This window comes from Sabethes cyaneus, chromosome 3, assembly GCF_943734655.1.
Source record: "Sabethes cyaneus chromosome 3, idSabCyanKW18_F2, whole genome shotgun sequence".
Classification (NCBI taxonomy): Eukaryota; Metazoa; Arthropoda; class Insecta; order Diptera; family Culicidae; genus Sabethes; species Sabethes cyaneus.
This window is the reverse complement of record NC_071355.1, coordinates 194,961,531-194,984,495: the sequence shown is the minus strand read 5'-3', so window position 1 is coordinate 194,984,495 and position 22,965 is coordinate 194,961,531. Positions and strand designations below refer to the sequence as shown.

At 39.8% G+C, this 22,965-nt stretch overlaps 2 protein-coding genes across 2 annotated transcripts; both read left to right on the top strand.

Moving 5' to 3' along the window:
- The first annotated feature begins 1,025 nt into the window (after positions 1-1,025).
- On the top strand, positions 1,026-1,456 carry LOC128740554 (transmembrane inner ear expressed protein). The gene is made up of 2 exons (XM_053836102.1): positions 1,026-1,278; positions 1,341-1,456. The coding sequence occupies exons 1-2, from the start codon at positions 1,026-1,028 to the stop codon at positions 1,454-1,456; spliced, it is 369 nt and encodes a 122-aa protein (XP_053692077.1).
- A 7,260-nt stretch (positions 1,457-8,716) lies between these two features.
- Positions 8,717-21,007, top strand: LOC128741583 (uncharacterized). The gene is made up of 3 exons (XM_053837512.1): positions 8,717-8,988; positions 14,174-14,960; positions 19,874-21,007. Exons 1-3 carry the CDS (start codon positions 8,908-8,910, stop codon positions 19,975-19,977), a joined length of 972 nt encoding a protein of 323 aa, XP_053693487.1. The 5' UTR covers positions 8,717-8,907; the 3' UTR covers positions 19,978-21,007.
- Positions 21,008-22,965: the final 1,958 nt, after the last annotated feature.

Sequence of the window (22,965 nt, the reverse complement as noted above, 5' to 3'; positions counted from 1 at the left end):
TTCATTATGTTTATTTAAATTCTTGTCTTAAGAATAAATATAACATGATTAGGGGTTTGGGTTTGGAAAAATATAACATGTTGCATTTGTTGTTCAAACGCGCATCATTGATTTCTGGGATTTCAAAAACGGTTTTTATGTACAAAATATTATAGTTATGTTCATGAAATTGTTCTGAATTAATTCTATCCGTGTACCAGAGCACAATGAATATATTTTCGTAAAACCGCTTATGAAATCCCAAAAATCAATAACGCGTGTTTGAACATCAAACGCATAAAGTTTTGGTGGATGAGATAAATCATGGTTTCTGGTTACATTCCAAATGCACCACTATCAAAATGAAGGTTAATCCGTGTGGCACAATGCTCTCTGAGCTATATTTAGGATTGCTTGAATTTGGCTCATGTTCCACTGCTGGTATCGATTGGCTAGGCGGCTATACAGGAGGCAGCTTATATAAAATAGCACCCTGCATGTCTAAAAAGCGCTTTAAGTCTGATAAAGCAAGCAACAGTAAACTAACTGAAACATCCGTCCAGCTTAGATAACGTTAGATTATCGTTTGGCCACTTGCTGTAATCGAAGAGCGTGCAAGCTGCCACAGCGGGTGGCACTCCTCAATATCGTACCCACAAGTCAAACTGTGAATAAAAACGATGCAGACGCAGTGCCATTGCAAGGGAGTAGGATACCACTCCTTTTAGTGTGATAAACCTATAGCATATCCTTTATTATTTCCATTTCTCCAATTCACTAAGGTATGGAATTTCACTCGAGCAGAGTCGGTTGAGTCTCAGCAACGATATTTACGAACAACCAGGTTGCCGCGTCAGTCCAGCTCTGTAAAAGGAAGTTGACTGGCGAATAAAAAATGATCTATTCTGCATACAGCAACTTCACAAGGCTATAGCAGCGGATGATCCCGCAGTGACGATAAGAATCTCCAATCAACCACACTGTATTGCGTCAAATCTGAAAGCGCAAGCCGAAGCAAGGTGCAAAAACAGTTTGCAGCCTTCACGATGAACCAGGAAGCCGAAGCCATCTTCGAGCAGGAAACCAATTTGGGATTGCGAGTGTGGCAGCTGCTATTTCTGTGCCTCGGTGCCGTGCTGGGCGTGATCATTATGTTTTGCTGCTGCATACGATTCCGAATCCCGCGCACCAAACAGGAAATCGAGGCGGATTATCGGAGGAAAAAGTTAACCAGAAAATTTCGTGAACGGTTGGATTGTTTGAACAATACCGAGATCGACGAGATGGATTTAATGAAGGGTTTGTTTCACAACGATGCTTGAATAAAGGTCGTTTCTAACATTATCGTCCACTTGTTTTAGCTCTGGAAAGAGTGCGTGAAGAGTTCCTGGCCGAAAGGCAGCGGACGGCAAAGTGCACTGAAATTGAAGGAAAGGAAGACAACAATTCGATCAATGAAGTGTATCAGTGTGCTTGAATTTTTGGAAAAACTGTAATGTTACTTAGTAAAACTGCAAAATTCTCTGTAATGTGCTGGTATTTTCATGTCATATTGTTGTTGAGATTGCTATTGTACTGTGAAATGTTGCTGATGGCTGATACTTAATTGACAAATGTTGCTTGTTGATAATCAATTATTGGAGAATTTATAAACAACTATTGAGATTTCTCATAACAACAAATAAATTAGGCAAAAAAATGTTTTGGTTCAATTTTGAGATATTTTTCCCACAAATCTCTGCGAATCGTTTGAAAACAATATTTTCGCGATTCAACTGAAAAAAGCTAACAATTTAACATAGACTAACTGCACTCATCAAATGTCTATTCCAGGACTGATTAGTAACAATCGATAAAAAGAATTGCATAAAGAATTTACTGAATGAGACTGTGACTGATCAATTATTCATATAGGTATTCACGGTTTGTTCACCCAGCTCTATTTTATATGTGATAAAATTAGAATTAGATGCCGATGGGTTCCAAAATTCCATTAAATTTTGTTAATAAACTTATGATGAAAACAATATCCTAATGATTGTGACTTAAAAAAAAGATTTCTGAGAAAATCGGAAAATTTCCGTTGAAGTTTTGTGGGAAATCAGGAGGCCCCAATTTTTTAAAGTATTTGTTTTCTTCGTTCATAAGACCATTAAATACGCCCACGTAGAAAATCGCATGAATCACTTGAATCTTGAATCACTTAACCATACACAACTAACTGCTTAAGAAAGCACCTTGGTGATTAAAATGCGTTCGGGTTAATTAAAATTAGTTCCAGTGCCTTAGTTTTTAATGTACAATATCAGAAGTTTTGCTTAATAACAGTGACTTTCAGTGGTAACAGCCTGAAGAATTAATGGTAACAAAAAGATTGGTATGCTGATATCCCCCCCTTTGTCAACCCATCATTTATAATAAGGTAAAACAATCAATGATACGACTAGACTACTTAAAATAGCTTCTTTACCTTATAACCCATTTTAAAATGTTATGCTTTACTTTGGGACTGTATTTTAATGCCCAAAGCCATCATTCATCACATTTCTTTCTTTACCAGCCGTCCATTGTACTCGTTCCTGGGCTACTCGTCGCCAATTCGTTGCGCGTCTCAACACACGCAAGTCGGCTTCAACCTAGTCGAGCCATCTAGCACGTTGGGCCCCTGTATTCCTGGTGCCGGTGGGAATCTTGAAGAAAACGGATTTCACTGCACAGGTTTGGCATCCTTGCGACGTGGCCGACCCACCGTAATCTCCCAACTTTCGCCAGGTGTACGATGGGAATCTCTCCAAGCAGTGTCTGTAGCTCGTGATTCATACGCCTCCGCTTTTCGTTTGTACTCCGCCAAAAATAGTCCGCAACACCTTTCGTTCAAATACCGCTAGTACACGTATGTCCTCCGTAAGCACTTGACCAACTGGTGATTAAATGCGTTCGAGTTGATTAAAATTCGTTCCAGTGCCTCAATTTTCAATGTAAAACATCAGAAGTTTCAGTGGTAACAGCCTAAACAATTAGTGTTAACAAGAAGATTGGTATGTTGGTATCCCCCACTTAGTCAACCCATCGCTTATAATAAAGTAAAAGAATCAATGATACGACTAGACTGCTTAAAATAGCTTCCTTATCCAATGCCCAAAACCATCATTCATCACTTCCTTTTCATTTTCCTGAGCTACGGCAAAGACGGGCGTGGTGAGCAATAATGACTTTCAGGCAAAGTTCCAACTTTGACTAAACTAGTGTTATACCCAAACATCACCTAGTCCTCAAGTGATTAGAGTATAGGAATTGAGTCGTTGTGGAGTCGTTGTGCAAACCCTCATGAAGGGCATCTTCAAAAAAGTTAAAGCATTCTTCAGAAATAAGCAGCAAATCTTGCATTTTACTTGATTCTATCATAATGTACAATCATTTTCATATATACAACCCAAACTTATAAATTTGTTTGAAAATATACACTTTCCTACTCAAATTTAGGTGTCCACTTCATAAAATGAATAGCCCTTCGAAATAACGGTACACAGAAAGCGTGTGTCATTCGTGTCTATGCAGCAAGTTGTTTGGGAAAATTTGACCTTGAAACTTTTCATTAATTTAAGCAAGCATTTCAATTGCTAGGAAAACCACGTTATTAATAATCAAGCCCATCTTCTATGAATCGATTGATATGCAAACCGTCAATATTCGTTTGTCAATTGTCAATTGCTTGAGCCATTAGCGTTCTACATCGTTCGTTTTTTGAGATTGTTCAAGATGGGAATCCATTATCTAATCTTGACTATTCCGTATAATCCGGGATGTCTGGTAAGTTTAATTTGACTGAAGTTTTTGGAGCGTCTTTTTTTCATGTGTAGACTCATTACTGCGACCAGCATAGTAGATCTATTACGGCGGGTGTTGTGGGTTCGAATCCAGTTATAATCTCAGATTACAGCTTGGTTCGACTCATGCACCTTCCAGCATTGGACAAAAGGTAGGAGTCAAAATGACTACTTATCAAGCATAGCTACCAATACCTCCCCCCCCTTCCTTGCCGCTCTTCCCGTCCTTCACCAAAAAATTTTCATTTCTTTCCCCTACCGTCCCTTCATCAATTGTAGAACCATCGTTTCAAAAAAATATTAATATATATGTATGACCTCATTTCAAGGTCAAGACTAAAAACTAGAGATTAGTCTATTTATAAATTAATAATTAATAATTAAACAAGCTATCCTTAGTTAAGGTCAAGAGGAACCAGTGAGCAACTTAAAAATACCATTAAAATCTAAAATGGAAGTGATGGAATACCCTGGGCTTCCCGAGCAGGGTTTTAGAGCAAATTGAAAGCAAAATTTGATATCTTAATGTAACGGATTTTGAATACTCGGTGTGATTTCATTTTGGTCGACTTAGCGGTTAAAATATCAAAATTGATTGCAAAAATTCCACGCCGTGAAATTAAATTGAATACTACATTTGCTATCAAAAATATCAAACGGAATACTAATCTTGCTGTCACACAATATCAATAGGAAAGCAGAATTAGTTATCATTTTACTATCATATCATCATCATTTTGCTATCATCATATAATTTGAACCAACCATTTTACTAGAAAAAAAATTTAAGTGAAAATAGATTAATTTAAATATTGAAGGTTTATTTACATCATATATAGAATCTGCCAACACATTTTCTTTCAATAAAAATGAAAGCAAAATGATACATCATAAGTGCCATTTTGAGTTGGTAACAAAACATGTTTTCTAGTTGATATCAACAGCAGAATATGTAATAATTTTGATATACTTTTGTTGTCAATCCTTGCTCGGGTTGGTGGTCAGCCTTTGGAGGCGTACTCCCGGTTCGCGGTTGGGAGTGGGAACTGAAAAGAGTCAGAGTCACCCTGAAACTTATATAGTCTCTTATGTGGGCGGAGTTTTAACGATTCTATATCCACCCAACATGATTTTAGTGAATCTTGGGTTCTAGTTTTGGAGAACTCTGTCTGGCATGCCAACCAGACCACCTTTTTCTTACCACTGACTAAAAATCCCATTTCTTCTTATTTTCTCTTCTCAATCTCGTCTTCCACAATGCATTAATGTGTGTGAGAGGCAACGATGGTATTACAGGTCATTACAGAGGATAGAATTTCGGATGAAGATGAGCTCCCAAAAATAGAAATAACGTGAGGATACACGAAACACACACGCCATCCAATTCCTTGCACGCCAGAGAGAGAAACTAGGACCACCACCCAAACAATGATAGCTGCAGTTGAATGGCTCAGGATACTACCTACACTGTTACTAGAGGATCTGACTTCGCTCGGGAAACCACCACTAAAGCAAGGCAAAGATGGGTACACTGGATGGAGACTAGGTAAAGACGGTTCTAATGGAAATGGGAACTCCTGTTGAATTTAGGTAAAATTCATCATAAAAGGGTAAGAGAAACGGAGTATGAACACCCGACCAACAGGTATGAAAAACGTAGATCTTTATCTCTTAGCTTCAAACGTCTACCATTTTATATAACACTAGCTGACCCGACAAACTTCGTATTGCCACAAATTAACCTGTGTTGTACATAAATCATGAATCTCGGATGATCTTTGTCTCAATCTCGAGTTTTGCAAGCCCCCCAATGGGCGGCGCTTCCGACGGCGGGTCACCGGCAACACTCGCGACCGTCTCGTCCTGAATGATCTAGTGTTACTATAGATAGTTTTTGTGGTCTTGTATTGACTAATGTTTTATGGAAGAGTCTCGAATTTCTCGAGTTCGATTAGTTTTTGAGTTTCGCAAAAATTTCTGTTTTATTTGTATGAGAGTCCATATCCCCCTACCACAGGGGTGAGAGGTCTCTAACTATCGTAAAATAAATTCAAGACTCCAAAATCTCCCACATGCCAAATTTGGTTCCATTTGCTTGATTAGTTCTCAAGTTATAAGGAAATTTGAATTTCATTTGTATGGGAGCTCCCCTCTTAAAAGAGGAAGGGGTCGTAATTCACCATAGAAAAAATTTCTGCCATCTAAAACTCCCACATGCCAAATTTTGTTCCATTTGATTGATTAATTCTCGAGTTATGAGGAAATTTGCATTTCATTTGTATAGGAGCCCCCCTTCCTAAAGTGGGGAGGGGTCTCAATTCATCATAGAAAAAAATTTTGTCTCCAAAAACACCCACATGCCAAATTTTGTTCCATTTGCTTGATTAGTTCTCGAGTTATGAGGAAATTTGTATTTCGTTTGTATAGGAGCCCCCCCTCTTAAAGTGGGGAGGGGTCCTTATTCACCATAGAAAATATTCTTACCCTCGAAAACTTTCACATGCCAAATTTTGTTCCATTTGCTTGATTAGTTCTTCAGTTATGAGGAAATTTGTATTTCACGTGTATAGGATCCCCCCTCCTAAAACGGGGAGGGGTCCCAATTCATCATAGAAAAAAATTTTGTCTCCAAAAACACCCACATGCCAAATTTGGTTCCATTTGCTTAATTACTTCTCGAGTTATGAGGAAAATTGTGTTTCTGTGGTACAGGAGCCTCCCCTCTTAAAGTGGGGAGGGGTCCTAATTTACTATAGAAAATATTCTTGCCCTCGAAAACCTTCACATGCCAAATTTGGTTCCATTTGCTTGATTAGTTCTCGAGTTATGAGGAAATTTGTATGGCAGCCCCCCCTTTTAAAGAGGAGAGGAATTATAATTCCCCTTATAAAGAGGGGAGGGGTCTCAATTTACCATAGAATAAATTCTTGTCACCGAAAACACCCACATGCCAAATTTTGTTCTATTTGCTTGATTAGTTGTCGAGTTATGCAGAAATTTGTGTTTCATTTGTATGGGAGCCCCCCCTCTTAGTGGGGGGAGGGGTTTCTAACCATCACTAAAACCTTTCCTGGCCTCAAAAAACCTCTACATGCATACTTTCATGCCGATTGGTTCAGTAGTTTTCGATTCTATAAGGAACATACGGACAGGCAGACAGACAGACAGACAGAAATCCTTCTTTATAGGTATAGATTGATAACTAGACTGATACATGACTATCACCCTTATTCTTGTTTACGTTCGAATGATATTCGTTCGAAAGTTAAGCCGATCCGTATTTTTGTTTTTGTTCGAATCAATTCGAACGTTCGAACTCCGCTTCCTTTTGTTCATTCGAATATGAGAATAGTGCTTCCCGAGTCGTTCGAAACAAACTACAGCACTCGTGCGCTAATTGCACGTCCTCTAACTGCACCGTCTTTTAATTGCACGTTCGCTAGTTGCACGATCGTGCAACTAAAAAACAGTTATCTGTCAAACTACACGTGGTTTTCCAGGTGGTTGCTATAAACAAAAATGCAGCGATGCCGAATGCAAACTCTCTATCTCTCCATTACGTAGATACATTACAAACAAATTCATGCAAATTTGGCGAGTGCTGTATTCGTACGAATGCAGGATACAGCCGTAAACAAGAATAAAGGTGTACAGCACTCGTTCGCTAATTGCACGAATGAGGCGATGCGATTAGCGAGTTTCGTTTTTTAATTGCACGATAGTTGCCAATATTTATTGTAAAACGTGATGCGTTATCACTGTAAAGAACTCTTCACATGCATTCACACGTACGCTAAACTTTGGGAAGAACATCTAAATTTTTACAAACGAACTAAAAGCTAAATGAATATGTGTTCAATTAGTCAAAGTTTAGCCAAATTTGCATGAATTTGTTTGTAATGTATCTACGTAATGCAGAGATAGAGAGTTTGCATTCGGCATCGCTGCATTTTTGTTTATAGCAACCACCTGGAAAACCACGTGTAGTTTGACAGATAACTGTTTTTTAGTTGCACGATCGTGCAACTAGCGAACGTGCAATTAAAAGACGGTGCAGTTAGAGGACGCGCAATTAGCGCACGAGTGCTGTATATGACGAAAACTTGACGTTGTCTAATCTTAGAACCTTCAGAGTCAATTCGCTACTGCGTTTTATTGGCTGTCGTAAGCTGTCTCGGCAGGCAGAAATAACTCTTGGAGGCCCCGGTATAAGATCACCCCTCGGGCCTAGTGTAGAAGTAATGCGCTCATCAGCGTCCAGCTTGTCAACCCCCCACAGATTATAAATTACAGAATTATAGATAAATAGTATAATTCTAATAGAATAGAATTTAATTGGAAAGGTTTTCTTTTTTTATTCAATTTCAAGTATTTTAGACGTACCTAATTCGAACGAAAACAAAAATCAGATTGAACATTTTTATAATTATCCCGCCTATGTCAGTTTTCTTTTCAACTACTCTAGCGCCAACTGTGTGTTCGGCGTGACAGTTTATTCATTCATAACATTTTACGTCTTTCTTTAGCCATCATTTTGGTGAGTATGTACGAGTGAGATACACTTTTATGTTGAGAACGCTTCTGATACAAAAACAGGCACGATTTTATCTTTTGCTCGTACATGAACGACTCAAATAGTGGTGCTCAAATCACAATTTTATACCTAAACTATTTTCTCGTTCTGCTTGAATAGCAATAAATTACTTCATAGAAACTAGATGTTTTTTGGGCAGCGGCGTTAATTTTTTACATTTTACATGCAATAATAACATAGTGGGAATGGTTTTTTTTGCTTTGACACCCCTAAACTTTATCGCTCTGTTTCCAGACCTTTCGCCTGCTTGCTGCTGGTGTGTGCGGTTTTACAAGCTTATTCGACTCGAATGCAGCGCAGCCAGTGCCACACCACAGTGACGAGCACGAGAGAACAACATAAACATTCGAGTTGTCTACTTCGACAGTGTCGCGTATCGTCGAAATTTTTGTGCAGTGATTTTTGATAGGAAGAAAAATTCGCTTAGTGGCTATCTTTGGAAATTTTTCTACCAAATTCTATCGTTTCGACAAATTATTGGATTAATCGAAGCTTAATAGCCTTAGGATGACCATTCTGACGAAACCCTTCGGGGATGTGAAGAAGCCAGAAAAACCCCTTGTGGGGGCCGTTCCCAGTGCACCGGAGGTAATATGGTTTCAGTTTTTTCGCTGTTTATTTGCGTTATATCATACTATTTGTTATTATTTTCTTGATTTCGCCTATCTATGATAATTGCAGTCGTGTCTAGTGGGAGCGATCAATGGAAAATTGCGCATATCATTGGTCACGATTTTGTGTTTCCGACATACGAGGTGCACTCCGACGAAAATTTAATTATCAATGAAAATCATCATGCCAGTAATGGATGATTTCAATGTTTTTTTTTTCTTGTACACCACGGATGATAAAAAGAAAGTCACAACTTTTGTCCGGTGGAAGTGTGTGAATCATAGCTTAGCTTGTGCACTCATCGGGCAAATCGACTGGAAGGGCGGATACAATGAATGCCTCCATTTTAGTTTCGTTTGTCGTGCTTTGGTATGTCGTGAAAAGCAAACAATGTAGAAGATACTAAATTTGCGGACAAATTACATCGTAATGATGAAAAATTTACTGACTAAAAGCGAATTGTCGAAAGCAGAAAAAATACACATTTTATCGATTTGTATCCAATGGCAGGCTTTTCGCTGATTTCGTTAATGTTAATTTTCATTTGATTCTCTGCTGTTAGCTATTGTGTGCATGTTATACGCGATACATTTGCTAGCGAAGCAGTCCTTACTATACGTATGTAGCCAGTTACCTGTATGCTGTGCTGTGTATGTACAGTTCGATTTATCTTTGTGTTGTTTTCCACTTGCCCTGCATGGGGTATCGTTTGGGAAATCAATACTTTAGAAGTGGATGTTTTGAAACAACTAAGATGTGGCACGTTGTATGGGGGATTCATTTGGAAGGTAGAAGCAGGTGTACCGGATTTGTCGAAACTGGTACGACAACGAAATGCGCGATGTTTCGATATGCAATAGGTAGATAGTGATGATTTGTACTCGTGACGTGCATTGCAGCTGTACACTTACGTACCCTTGATGTAATTTAGGGCCATTTAAATGCCAGACATTTTTTAGTAAAATTTCTCCACGGAATAAACCAATAATTTTGGCGTATGAATACAACATAACCGTTGTTTATGCAATTGCTAACCAGTCAAAATTGTTTAAAAAGTAAAGTTTTTCGATTTTTATAGTTCAACCACAGACTAACAGACGTAACACTGAAGCCTGATTCCATCGTCAATAAAAACGATTCTTTCAAATTTTCGCTTAAGCCAAGACTCAAACAACAGTCGCCGCGTGAGAACGCCGCTTACCTATCGAATTTCAGTTTTGTAGAAAAGCTTGAAATTTGGTAAAAATCCACCTTGTTATCAAAAATTTAAGCGAACCATTTGATGGGAACAAGTATCAATGGGGAATTTGGAGCGGGACCCGAGTCGTCTGTCGACAAGCCACAAAAGTGAAGGAGTTTTAAAATTAACCGCTCGGCGTGCAGCCCTGGATGGCTCCATAACAAACTTGTGATGGATTATTCTGGATCTGCAAGCCGGACTTCTGCCGCGCCATAGAAAATAATTAATTTTGAAAAAATTTGCTCAGTGAGCAACATTGGAGCACTGGAGTCCAGCGCCTCTATGGGTCAAAGGTACAAGTACCAGCGAGTCACATGCCCTGGCGGGTGTTGTAGGTATCCGGTTATAATCTCTGATTATAGCTTGGTTCGACCCATGCACCTTCCAGCATTGGACAAAAGGTAGGAGTCACAACGACTGTGAAGTCATCACATGTTCTAGAAAGTTGAGCCCGTTCGCTTTTGACTACAGGCTGTCAAATACGCCATTACGTCGTGAAAATTGCGTCAAGGATCTGGGAATACTGCTCGACTCTAAACTTACTTTCAAACAGCATATCGCATTCATCGTGGACAAAGTCTGCAGGAACCTTGGGTTCATTATGCGCATCGGCAAGAACTTCAACGATATTTACTGCTTGCAAGCTCTCTATTGTGCACTAGTCCACTCCAATCTTGAATACTGTGCTTCAGTTTGGCGTCCCTACTATCAAAATGGAGGTAGCCGAATCGAGTCAGTGCAGCGGAGATTCATTTGTTTTGCTCTTCGTAGACTTTCGTGGAATAACCTTTTCTAGCTGCCAAGCTACGAACAAAGCTGTAGGCTCATCGACCTTGACCCCCTTCATATTCGTCGTGACGTGAATAGAGCAATAATTGTCTCCGATTTATTGACCTCACGAGTGGATTGCCCGTATATATTGGAAAACCTTGATATTCACGTCCAGAATCGTACATCGCGCAATAGCCACTTTCTACATGTGCCGAATCGACGGACTAAATACAGCAGCTTCAGCACGATTAGCGGTCTACAACGCCACTTGAACCGTTTTTACTCCAACTTCGAATTTGACGTCAACCGTAACGTGTTGAAAAACCGTTTATTATCAACAGCACGTAGTTTTAAGGTTAGGTTATCATTTGGGCCCCTGTTGATGTACAAATAAACAATTGACCAAACTCGTGATTTTAGTCATGACCTTGAAATGCGGTCAGGCATATATTAATTTTTTTTTTTGAAACGATGATTCTACAATTGATGAAAGGACGGTAAGGGAAAGTAATGAAGAACGATTTTTTAGGGAATGAAGGGGAAAGAGTGGAAAGGAAGAGGGGGGGGGGGGGGGTAATAGGTATCTATGCTTAACAAGTTGTCGTTGTGACTCCTATCTTTTGTCCAATGCTGGAAGGTGCATGGGTCGAACCAAGCTATAATCAGAGATTATAACCGGATTTGAACCCACAACACCTGCCAGGGTGTGTGGCTCGCTGGTACCCGTGTACCTTCGTGCAGTTTTCAAGTCCAAGATCTGATGTCAACGCTGCAGACTAAACCAAAATAGCTTGGCCGTACCACAAACCAAGTAGATAAATTTATTCAAGTGAATCTTCATCATGTAAAGAAAGCAACTGTTGTACTTGGGGAGAAGATTCACAGAAAGTAAACTGAATATGGCACTAATCCAGGAACTATGAACCTACAAAGGTAGGATACAAGAAACTCCTACAAAATCATGTAAACTATCTATGCCGAAGGTCAGCTCTCGTCAAGAGCTGCCATTTTGATAAGCGAATATACAAAACAAAATCCAATTACAGAATTGATTACAAAGATCTCGCAGCAATAATAATGGAGTTTCCAACGACCCACGACTGAAAATTGCATAACGTCAGCATATTTTCCAGGAGACGTAGGAGAAGTATCTCCGCCAGAAGTTGCAGATTGCAGAAAATCCTCCCTAAAGGCCTTTCTAATGGGTTAGGTACTTTGAAAAAAGGAGACGACTCTTTCACTAACTCTACTAGAGAAACAATAGAGTTGATGATGAAAAAACATTTTCCCTGTTCAATCATTAACTCATGCGAAGACCAAAGTTTACCGGCATTGAGAATTGTAGCTCTTAAAACCGGGATAGACATTCATGAAATAGAAAAGCAATAAGAGAACCAAAAAAGTCTTGTAGCGAAAGATATTGCACTAGGTGCCTTTTTTGACATAGAAGGCGCATTCGTTAATTAATGTTATAAATCAATAATTACGGCTATTATGACGTGGTTTTGATGTATTCATTATCCACTGGATTAGCGAAATGAGAAATTAGATTAGATCTAAAAGAGAGATATTTGTATACCGCGGAAGCTCATCGTTTGGCCTCTGAGCAGTGCAGTGAAGGGATACCCACAAGGAGGCGTAATATCACCTCTACTGCGGTCCTTAATAGTTGATAATCTTGTTTCGAAAGAATTGGCTTCGCTGACCGGATGCAAATTGCTTGAAATTTGATTTCATCATTGCAGGTTCTCAACATTAATGCTAATAAAACTACCATCATACCATTTACTCGAAGGAAAAACATACACTAAATAACATAACATTGAAAAGAACACTTGAAACTTTCAGACTGACCTTGTAGTATTTCTTGACAGAAAACAGCTATGAGCTGCTCTATGGATATGTAAAAAAAACTTTTGGTAGGCAATAGGACTGAAACCGAAGATCCATAGGATCTATTCGGCTCTTTGTGAGACCTAGAATTACCTATGCTTCGTTGGTCTGGGGAGCAAAAACGAAAATAGAAAGGTATCCAATAAAGCTAGAAACGTTCGCTTGTTAGCTAAGTTGAAGGTTTCTAAACTAAGTAAACCTTCGGATTATCGGTATTACCGAGCCTCTTAGTTGGCTTCAAGCTAAGCTGATCTACAAACCAATTGTCGTATGTTCGAATCTCAGCGGGGAGAGGCTGCTAGAGTCAAATGGGTGGTAGCACTGACTAGCCCTGATTGCAATCATCCTGTACTCTAACAGCTGGCTGCGAAGTCTGTTGAACAAAATACAGAAGTTCAAGTTTCGAAAACGGAATTAGCACCTAGGCGTTGCTTTACTTTGTACACAAGCGAATTGAATGGTCGGTCAACTTCCATTTCATTTCGACATTTTTAATGAAACAAATCCGGTTAAGAAGAGATAAAATGATACAACAGCTGCGATATATAAGAGGAAGAGTTAGTATATCACGCAAAAAACCGGCAATCCGATTGTATACGAATTTACCCGTAGTAAATAATGCACACTCTATTCTAGACGTTCCAAATACCTAGAAATCAGCAGTAGGTAAATATTTATTTGTTTGCTTTTTACATTTCTCTAGGGCTCGAGCTGCTGCTGCCCTAATACTTGTAGATCTCAATCTGTGTGTAAAACGATATCAGTTCAGAATACTGCTAGCCGTGAAAGAAACGGTTGTTTACTATTTATATGATGATTAGTAATAATAACTGAATCGTGAGCTTTATAGCGTTTTCCTATCGCTAGACTTCGTGCTTATTTGGTAATGTAGCATGTATAGATAGCGGCCGTTTTCATTCCACGTTTTCTGTCAGTATTTTATCAATTACCAAACGTGCTTTTCATTTACAAACCAGCAATGATTTATAGTTTTTTTTTTTCGAAAATATAGATTCAGTTGCCAATAATAATGCGTAACAATTAGCGACGATTTCGGTACGAAATTAGCTAATTAAAAAGGGTAATTTAACGAATGCAGCAAAGAAGGTCAAAACACACCACTCGCGGAGAAACGGTTTCCACTTCCTACAATCGGTTACCGTTCAATGATTTTTACTTTGCCTAATATGATAGTTACCGAATATGAACCGTTCACGGCGCTCGTTTACAAGTTTTTTTTGTTTGTTTATGTTCTAGGAGGTCCCGCACGATGCCGAATCAGGCACATCTAGCATCATTCTGATCCGTCGGGCTCGTCGCATTACATCCGCCACGTATACCTACATCCTGTTTCTGATTGCGCTGCTGGTAACATCCCTTGGAATCATTGCCGGTGTGTTTTATTATCGTCAGTATGCGCATTCGCGGAATCACATGCGGTTCCATGGTTTCTGCCAGATCCCGTATGATTCATCTAGCATCAACGACGACAACATGATTTATATGAACTCCATGCTACGCGACGGCAGCAAGGATGAAGGCATGATAGGACTAAACTCGCCACTGCATCGAATTGGCGACATCGAGGATTTCTTCAAACCAATTCAGCGTGAAATGAATGAAATTGAGTCACGAATGCAGGAAACCGAGAAGGAAGTTAACGATCAGTTCTTCAAGGAAGAGTTCGAATTGGGTCTGTCCGATGATGAAAACTACTCGAAAATCGACGTTCCGGTGTTCCGTGGTCAACGACAGGGTCGTTTCCTGCACGACTTCCGGTTCAATCAGTCCGGTATCATCGACAAGGACAGCGGCCGATGCTTCCTGATGCCACTGGATCGCGAAACGGTGCTGCCGCCCAGATCGCTTCACGATCTGATCGAAAAGATGTGGAACGGATACTACAACATCAACACCAACACCGTCCGCAAGAACATGCGCGTTATTACCCCGGAGCTGAAAGATTTGGATGACGTTTCACCCAGAATCACCAAGGAGTGCGAAGATATGAAGATCTATCGGTTGGAGAAACTTATTTCTGGAGGTAAGTTCCATGATGATGGATTATTACGGTGGTCGATAGTTCTAATCATTACACTGATGGCCAAATCGCAAGCCGCGAGGCCCTTCGATGGCGTTTTTTGTGGCCCGCCAACTGATTTACTGATTTGATGTTGGTAGGAAATTGCACAATTGGAGATTTGGTTTAATTGTTTTTGAATAGACCGAAGCCTGGGGAGTTTATCTTATAAATTTTGCTCGAATATGACTGTCTGTGCTTGAAAAATTCCAAACCGTCATCAAAAATGAACGATTGGCAGCAAAATCTTGAAAACTTTGGATGATTTGTTGAGCAATATGCATGTGTTGTTTTGTCCAATAGAAAAATGGCTATTTCGTATTTTTGGTCAACATCTTAAAATATTCATTGAATTGAAGAAAGCTAGTTGTTCAGGGGTTGGAAGACGAAACAAATTCGTCTCTACGCAAAATGTTGTTTTGGATGTCTTTTAGATCGCTTTTGCTCTTTTGCTGCTAAACATGTTCACGTGACAAGCAATTTGACCTTGGATACGTAAAGCGAAAACTAAAGTTTATGAAAGGTATCACCCGGTCATTGTACGCGACAAAATACCCTCACCACTTTGACCGTAAAAGAAGGTTGCTTATGAGGTTTTAGAATTTGTAATCGAATTGTGTTATGGCTCTTAGCTTTTAGTCACAGCGAGTTCATTTTTTTTTGAAAAAATAAGCGGTTGATTATTTATCAGAACGCGGTTCAACTCTTCGCCTACGTTAAATTCTTGTCGTCAGAAATATTTCAAATCAATAGATTAACTTAATAACAAGCGAAGTGATGTTTGTTGCGAAAAAATCCTCGCAGTTTTAAATGACGTGTTGACATCCATAAACCATAATTGCTATTACTTCCACCTTTTTTTCAGTTATACTATCACTTGGCAACTGTTAGCAGTTGGCAGTAGGAATAATGCTGTGATTATTTCAAACGCCAAACAGCCGCAATGCCTTTTCTCCACTTTTCGCTCCCCACTCAGCCCTAAACAAACTGCTTCAGCTCAGCCCTCAATTTGTGTCATTCATGTTACAGGAGTCACCGTTGATTTTTCCATAGAAGTTGATACACGTCAAATGTTTCGCTATTTTTAGTGCAGTCTATACTAAACAGTAGTTCTGTCGATTTACAACAAACAAGAGTAGAACCTCACCATCTGTCTCTGAGCAACAACGAATTTTCAAGATACTAGAGGGGAAACTCATTCACTCGGAAAATGGCGTAGACTAATAACCTACTGTGCCCAAATATCATCAAGTTCATCAGGAAATTGGGGGCATTGATGGAGCACCACCAAGCGTTGATTATGAGAGTGAAGATAACAAGCTGGTTAAAAAATTTGAAAGCTCTTCAGAAACTCAAGGCAGTTCCAGTTTTAAGGAATTCGAATAGGCTTGTATTCCGAAAATTTTGTGAAATAGAAGATTGTATTGAAGCTCAAGGATTGAAGAGCAATTATTTAATTCGCCTATAGTTTTCGCTGCACTAAGTACAATTTGTCATGCGAAGATAGATTCCGAGAGGGCATTTTCAGTGTCTGGCAATTATGTCACTGAGTTACGTTGTCGAATGGAGGACTGTACATTGAATATTCCTTCCTAGAGATATACATCTAAAGTCAAATTTTTGCAACCGCTAACTTTGTTAAATTGGGCCCGGACAAGTTGGCCGGCTGTCTGCGCCAACTGATTGGCAAGATTTGGGATACAGAACGATTACGTGAGGAGTAAAAAGACGGGATTATCTGCCCTATCTACAAGAAAGGCGATAAGCTGGATTGTGAGAACTACCGAGCGATCACTATCCTGAATGCCGCATACAAAGTCAAAGTGCTGTCCCACCCTAGTCATCTTCCATCGACTGTCGTCAATAGCCAATAGATTTGTGGGAAGTTATCAGGCCGGCTTCATGGAGGGTCGGTCTACAACGGACCAAATCTTTACCCTGTGCAGATCCTCCAGAAGTGCCGCGATTCACCAATTTTGAAGTCACATATGATACTGTAAATCGACAAGAGCTATGGAAAATTTTAGACGAAAATGGCTTTCTGGGTAGGCCTACCAGACTTATGGTTACGATGGACGAAATCCAGTGCTGTGTAAGAATCTCGGGTGGATTGTCGGACCCACTCGAATCTCGCAGGGGACTTCGACAAGGAGATGATCTTTCCTGTCTGCTATTCTACATTCCGCTCGAAGGTGTTATAAGACGAGCGACGAACGAAACGCGGGGCACGATTTTTAATAAATGCTGTCAATGTCGGCAGAACATTTGAAGCGATGGAAGATCAGTACATTAGACTTAAACGCGAAGCAGAGAAGTTTGGGTTGAGGATAAATACGTCTAAAACGAAATATATGCTGGCGGACGGGACCGAGCGCGACAGGGTCCGCTTGGACAGTAACGCGGTAATCGACGGGGATGAGTTTGAGGTAGTCGACGAGTTCGTATACCTTGGCTTACTGGCAACAGAAGACAACAATACCAGCCGTGATATCAAATGGCGTATTATCAGCGGAAGTAGGGACTCCACAAACGCCCCTTGCCTTGCCTTGCCTTGCCCCCCTTCCCCCGAAACATTTTGGCTTACATTTAAAAATAAATCATTGCAAAATAACAATACACCAAGCTAAAACAGTAGCACAAGTATATTTTGGATGAGTGCGCCTTTGAAGAACAATATAACCGACATCGTTTTCTATCTCTCACAGTCTGTGAAGATTCTCAACCATGTAGCTCTCTGTTACTCGGAACATTCGGCATGGACAAAGGCGACGAATTAAGGACATGGTATGGAGTCTTGGTACCTGAAACTGCTGATCGCTCGATTTCGTTGGTAGTGACAAGCTGCTCCATCAGTTAGAGCCCCGAAAGTTTGGCATCGTGAGGAGATCTGTAGCAAAGGCGAGAAGGTGTGGGGAATCCGTGGCGGTAAAGTCCAATTTTTCCAGAGCGATGCAGCGACCAACGAGCTGGGAACGTGCTTCGTAGTGTTGGGCAAAATGCACTATCGCGTAATGGACTGGAAAGCGATCAACGAGAGGATGTGCGTGTTGAGGATAAAAGGCCGTTTCTTCAACTACACCATCATAAACGTACATTGCCCACACGAAGGTAGCCCCGACGACGGGAAGGGAGCGTTCTATGCGCAGTTGAAGGCAACGTACGACAACTGCTCACCACGGGACATCAAGATCGTCATCGGGGATATGAACGCCCAGGTCGGCAGGAAAGCAATGCATAGACCGGTGATCGGACCCCATAACCTGCACACCGACACGAACGACAACGGCCTGCGATGCATCAACTTTGCAGCTTCCCGAGATTTGGTGATCAGAAGCACTTTCTGTCCCCACAAAGATATCCACAAAACCACCTGGAGATCATCTGACCAAAGAACTTCGAATCAAGTCGACCATATTCTCATCGCGGGCCGGTTTTTCTCAAAAATCACCAACGTACACTCCCTACGGGATACGGATATCGACTCGGACCATTACCTAGTAGCAGTACATGTGCGCTCAAAACTATCGACGGTTTATACCTCGCGACAAAGTCGCCCTCCTCGGCTAAACATTCGGCAACTAGACAACCCACGAACTGCCGAAAACTACGCGCGCGTACTGGATGAAGCTCTGCCTTCCTCTGTGGAGCTAGATGCTTCGAACCTCGAAAACGGATAGAGTAGGATACGCTCGGCCGTCAACGAGGCCGCAACCTCGGTGCTAGGAGTGGAAACCTCGAGTGCACGAAATGATTGGTTTAACGGGAATGCCAACAAGCGATAGAGAGGAAAAACAGAACTTGGAAAAACTGTCTAAGCATATCCACGAGAGAGAATGTGGCCAAAGATCGACGAGTGCGAAATGAGTTGACCATGATCCTGAGGAGCAAAAAGTGCCAGAAGGAGGACAGAGATCGTGAGGAGCTGGAACAACTGTTCCGGGCTAATGACACGCGCAAGTTTTACGAGAAAGTGAATCAAACTCATAAGGGGTACATACCGAAACTTGACATTTGTAGGGACGAGGGAGGGGATCTAATCACAAACAAGTTCGAGATGGTCGATAGGTGGAAGCAGTATTTCGATAAGCACCTCAACGGCGATATAGCAATAGAAGACACAACGGAAGTTACCCTCGGAGTGCCCACAAACGACCACTGCGTGCCGGCTCCCAATGTTAAAGACATCCGGCGAGAAATTCGTCAGCTGAAGAATAAAACAGGACATTGTGCGGCGTATGCTCCTTGATCGAAGCGTCTTCGGAGGGAAAAGTAGGCTCGATGCGAGAGGGCCATGCAGTCTTTAAAAATCCTGTAAAACATTCTTCTCAACAGCAAACTAGTTAGCAGAAATCATATTGTTCTCAAACTTTTGAAAACCATTAGAAAGTTACTTGTTTTACATGAATTCTTAACAAAATTAATTAATTAATTAATTCGAAAGAAAATTCTGTAACATAAGCATTAAATATATTGCTTAAACAAATGGTTTTCTGCATAATAACTTGTCCTCCCTCGAGAGGCGAGTGAACCTCTTAGGTTTAAAACTTCTCTAATAAAAAAATGGCTTGCCCTCCACTTGCACCACTTGCAGTTCGTCCCCGTCAATAGTCTCTGTCCGTGGGAGTTTAACGTTGCTCTCTCTGGAGCCTCTTCCTACCATATATTTGGTATCGAGGGCACGCGAACGACAAATTGGCAGACCATTACGTAGACTTTTTGCAAATAAAAATTCCTTCGTTTTTGACCTCAGAAACGCACGTCTTCGTCCCAGACCATAGCGCCGCGACAGCTCGTTTCTAATTAACTGTCTATCTATCATTCCGATTATAAAATATTCTATCACCCACCGAAAAAATGATTTCGTTGTTTCTTTGCAGTTTTCAAACGGTCGGCCGATCTTCACGAGCACGCCAAATTCGCAGAATTCGGTGGCAACTACATCTCTGTGATCGACATTCAAAACATGGAGGACATTGTTTAATAGAGCTGAACAAGGAAGCTATAGCTATAAGCTTATTCGGAGGGATGAGTAAGTAAATTTTGAAGTAGTACTAGAAGAAACATGGAAAAAATAGCTGATTCAATACGAAATTCCTGCGGGGGAATCTTTGTCCGTGTACAGACATTACTGGATTTCATGTTACGACAGCCCGAAACAAAGAATTGATTTCCTTGAGAATAACTACAAAACACTGGTGCGTTTAAGTTACGTAGAAAACCAATCCGCTAAAATCTATCATGTTATGATTGAAAAAGACAAGCTAGAAGTACTGTGTAGATCGCAAACTTTAAATCATAGAGGAAGTAAAACCTATATATTTTGAAGCAGGCAATTGTTTTAACAAAACACCATTAAGAGTCAGATATTGAACATGCAAATAGAAATATTAGCTTGCGATAGTTTTATATGAAGAAAAAAAACATTTCAAATATTAACCATATTTATAACCAACAAATTTGTCAATCTCTGAATGTAGTTTTCGTGAAGCAATTCTGTTCACTTCAATAATTCAGCAGTCAATCATGTGATACCAACCATTATTTTTTCAGAAAAGTTTACCTATATTTTTGAATTGCAAAAAAAAACAGAACGATTAATGCTACTAAAGCCTATCTGCTACTAAGTTTTAACGAACTTACTAAATAAGTAAACAAACCGTTACCGAAAAGTTCTACAGAAAATAACTAAAGGAGTGTGTTATTTCAGAATTTTGTAATTTGATCAATAAGATATAAATATGTTAATTTATCGTAAACGTATCGGTCGGTGGTAAACGGATTTGTGTACCCCCACACCAGTTGTGGTTGCATTGTGAATGGGACGGACCTTCGTTCTAGCTTTCTGATTTCACTTTACGAAAAAAAAAAAACAAGAATCTATAATTGTTCAAAAGCACGAAAGTGAATGTAATAATCCCTGTACATTTTGGAGAAAACAAATCAATGTAGTACCATCACAATAAATTGAATTGCAGTTTACATTGGAATATTGAAATAAAGATTTACTATAAACTAAACAGTGTGAATTTTGATTTGAGCCAGGCAAACGTGACCGGAAACGGTAATCTCTACGACTCCACATGTTGCGCCAGGTGAAGTATCCGACCTTTGTACGAATAATACAATTCGAATGAATCAAGCAAAAAAATGTTCGAATGGATTCGAACTGAACGGAAGTGAGAATGTAAATTGGCATACTTTTGAACGAATATGACTCGAATAAAACAAGAATAAGAATACCACATGGGCAAATTTTACTCTCTTGATCATCAAATCAGCGAGCTGCCAGAGTACGTACAGAAGAATATATAGCTACCGTAGCCTCTATTATCAATCCGACGCCGCTCGCCACAACATTGAATCTGGTTGATATCAAAAAGACGGCGCTACATGCGACATAACACGCAAAAAATGAACCAATGGTTAGTTGAGTTTGGTGGATACGTTTTAGAATTCTTAAATAGCCACCTAGAAAGTGTGATTAACACCCCTATTCTGTATTTCGAACGAGTTTATGTTTCGATCGAAACTGACATTTCGTTCGAAAAAACATCGGTTCGAACGAAAGATCTTCATATAAAAAAACAACTCGAACGAAATATTTGCCAAGTCGATCGAAATATTTCAACTCGTTCGAAATACAGAATATGGGTGTAAATCTCCAAACTTTTTTTGTGCGGAGCTACGTAAAGTCACTTATCTATACTGCACATGAATGCATAGTTGACGTAAAAACCAAAATGACCAAAATGTACTTTTTCGGTCCTACGCACTCCTAACTATGTTGTTCACATGCCCAATACTCAAACAACATATGTTTGTTCGAAAATATTCGAGAAATTTAGGAAAATTGAGCTATTCTGCTAATGGTTTCACGTAATGCTAATGGTTGACGTAATTCCCCGCATAATCAATCAGCACAGTAACCTGTTTGTTTTTGTAGTTTTACGCCAAGTTATGGGAATAATCGTTCAAAAAAACAGTCTGTTTATTCGCATAAACTGGCGTTCGCATTTTTTAAACACAATAAATGAGTAATGAATCATAAAACCCCATCAGTCCTGTTTTGATTAATAAACTCTACTAAATTGACAGATTATTCGATTGAAAAAGTTTATAGCAAAGATTATATGGCTTTAAACGTTTTTCACGATAAAAATGCGTTTTCTCAACAATCATGGTGTTGGTCGTTACGTCGACTATGCATCCATGGGCAGTATAGGGATAAACCAGCGACGATTGAAGCCTTGGAGGATAATGTTACGCGGCTCTTTGGAGACATACCAAATACTCGAAAAAGTGTTGCAAAACTGGATTCCCTTTTACCTTTTACGTATAGATCGTATGCAGAGCCGTAGCGTGACTCTGGCGCCCCTTGTTCCCTAAATCAATGTTCCTCCAGGCTTTAATTTTTTCATTTTCGATTTATATCCAATACAGCCTGATTTCGTTTTTTTTGTTTGATTATAGTCATTTTAACAGCTTAGGTCAGTCGTGACTTCTGCGGGGTTGGGATTTGAGCCCGGGTCCTCGGCGTGAGAGGCGTGAATGCTAACCACTACGCCGGGATTGACCCCTCATGAATTCGTTAATTGCGTCATGACTGCATTCCAGCTGATTCGTTGAGTTGTTGGAAATTTCTAAATAAAAATTTCTATAGAATTTTGACATTCAAGTTGTCACACGAGCCAATTAACAAACATCCAATTAATGAACGATTATTTTTTATTTACGAAATTAATTAACGAATCCTCAACTAGCGAATCATTGCTGTACTTCGCTCGTTGCACTTAATGTATATACCGTGCAAGCACCATATTCAAAACAGTGCCTAATTCTGAACAGTTGCAAATATTTCTTGAATATTGACAGAACTCTAGCTATTTAAGCAATTTTAATATGAAATCATCAAATGTAGTGATTAAATTGTTTAAATAGCTAGAATTTTGTCAATATTCATGAAAAATTT

Excerpts from the sequence above, each read along its gene's own strand:
- LOC128740554 (XM_053836102.1), top strand. The coding sequence starts at position 1,026 with ATGAACCAGGAAGCCGAAGCCATCTTCGAGCAGGAAACCAATTTGGGA. Across the intron at positions 1,279-1,340 it reads CGAGATGGATTTAATGAAGG|CTCTGGAAAGAGTGCGTGAA; the intron begins GTTTGTTTCACA and ends CACTTGTTTTAG.
- LOC128741583 (XM_053837512.1), top strand. The coding sequence starts at position 8,908 with ATGACCATTCTGACGAAACCCTTCGGGGATGTGAAGAAGCCAGAAAAA. Across the intron at positions 8,989-14,173 it reads CCGTTCCCAGTGCACCGGAG|GAGGTCCCGCACGATGCCGA; the intron begins GTAATATGGTTT and ends TTTATGTTCTAG. Across the intron at positions 14,961-19,873 it reads GGAGAAACTTATTTCTGGAG|TTTTCAAACGGTCGGCCGAT; the intron begins GTAAGTTCCATG and ends GTTTCTTTGCAG.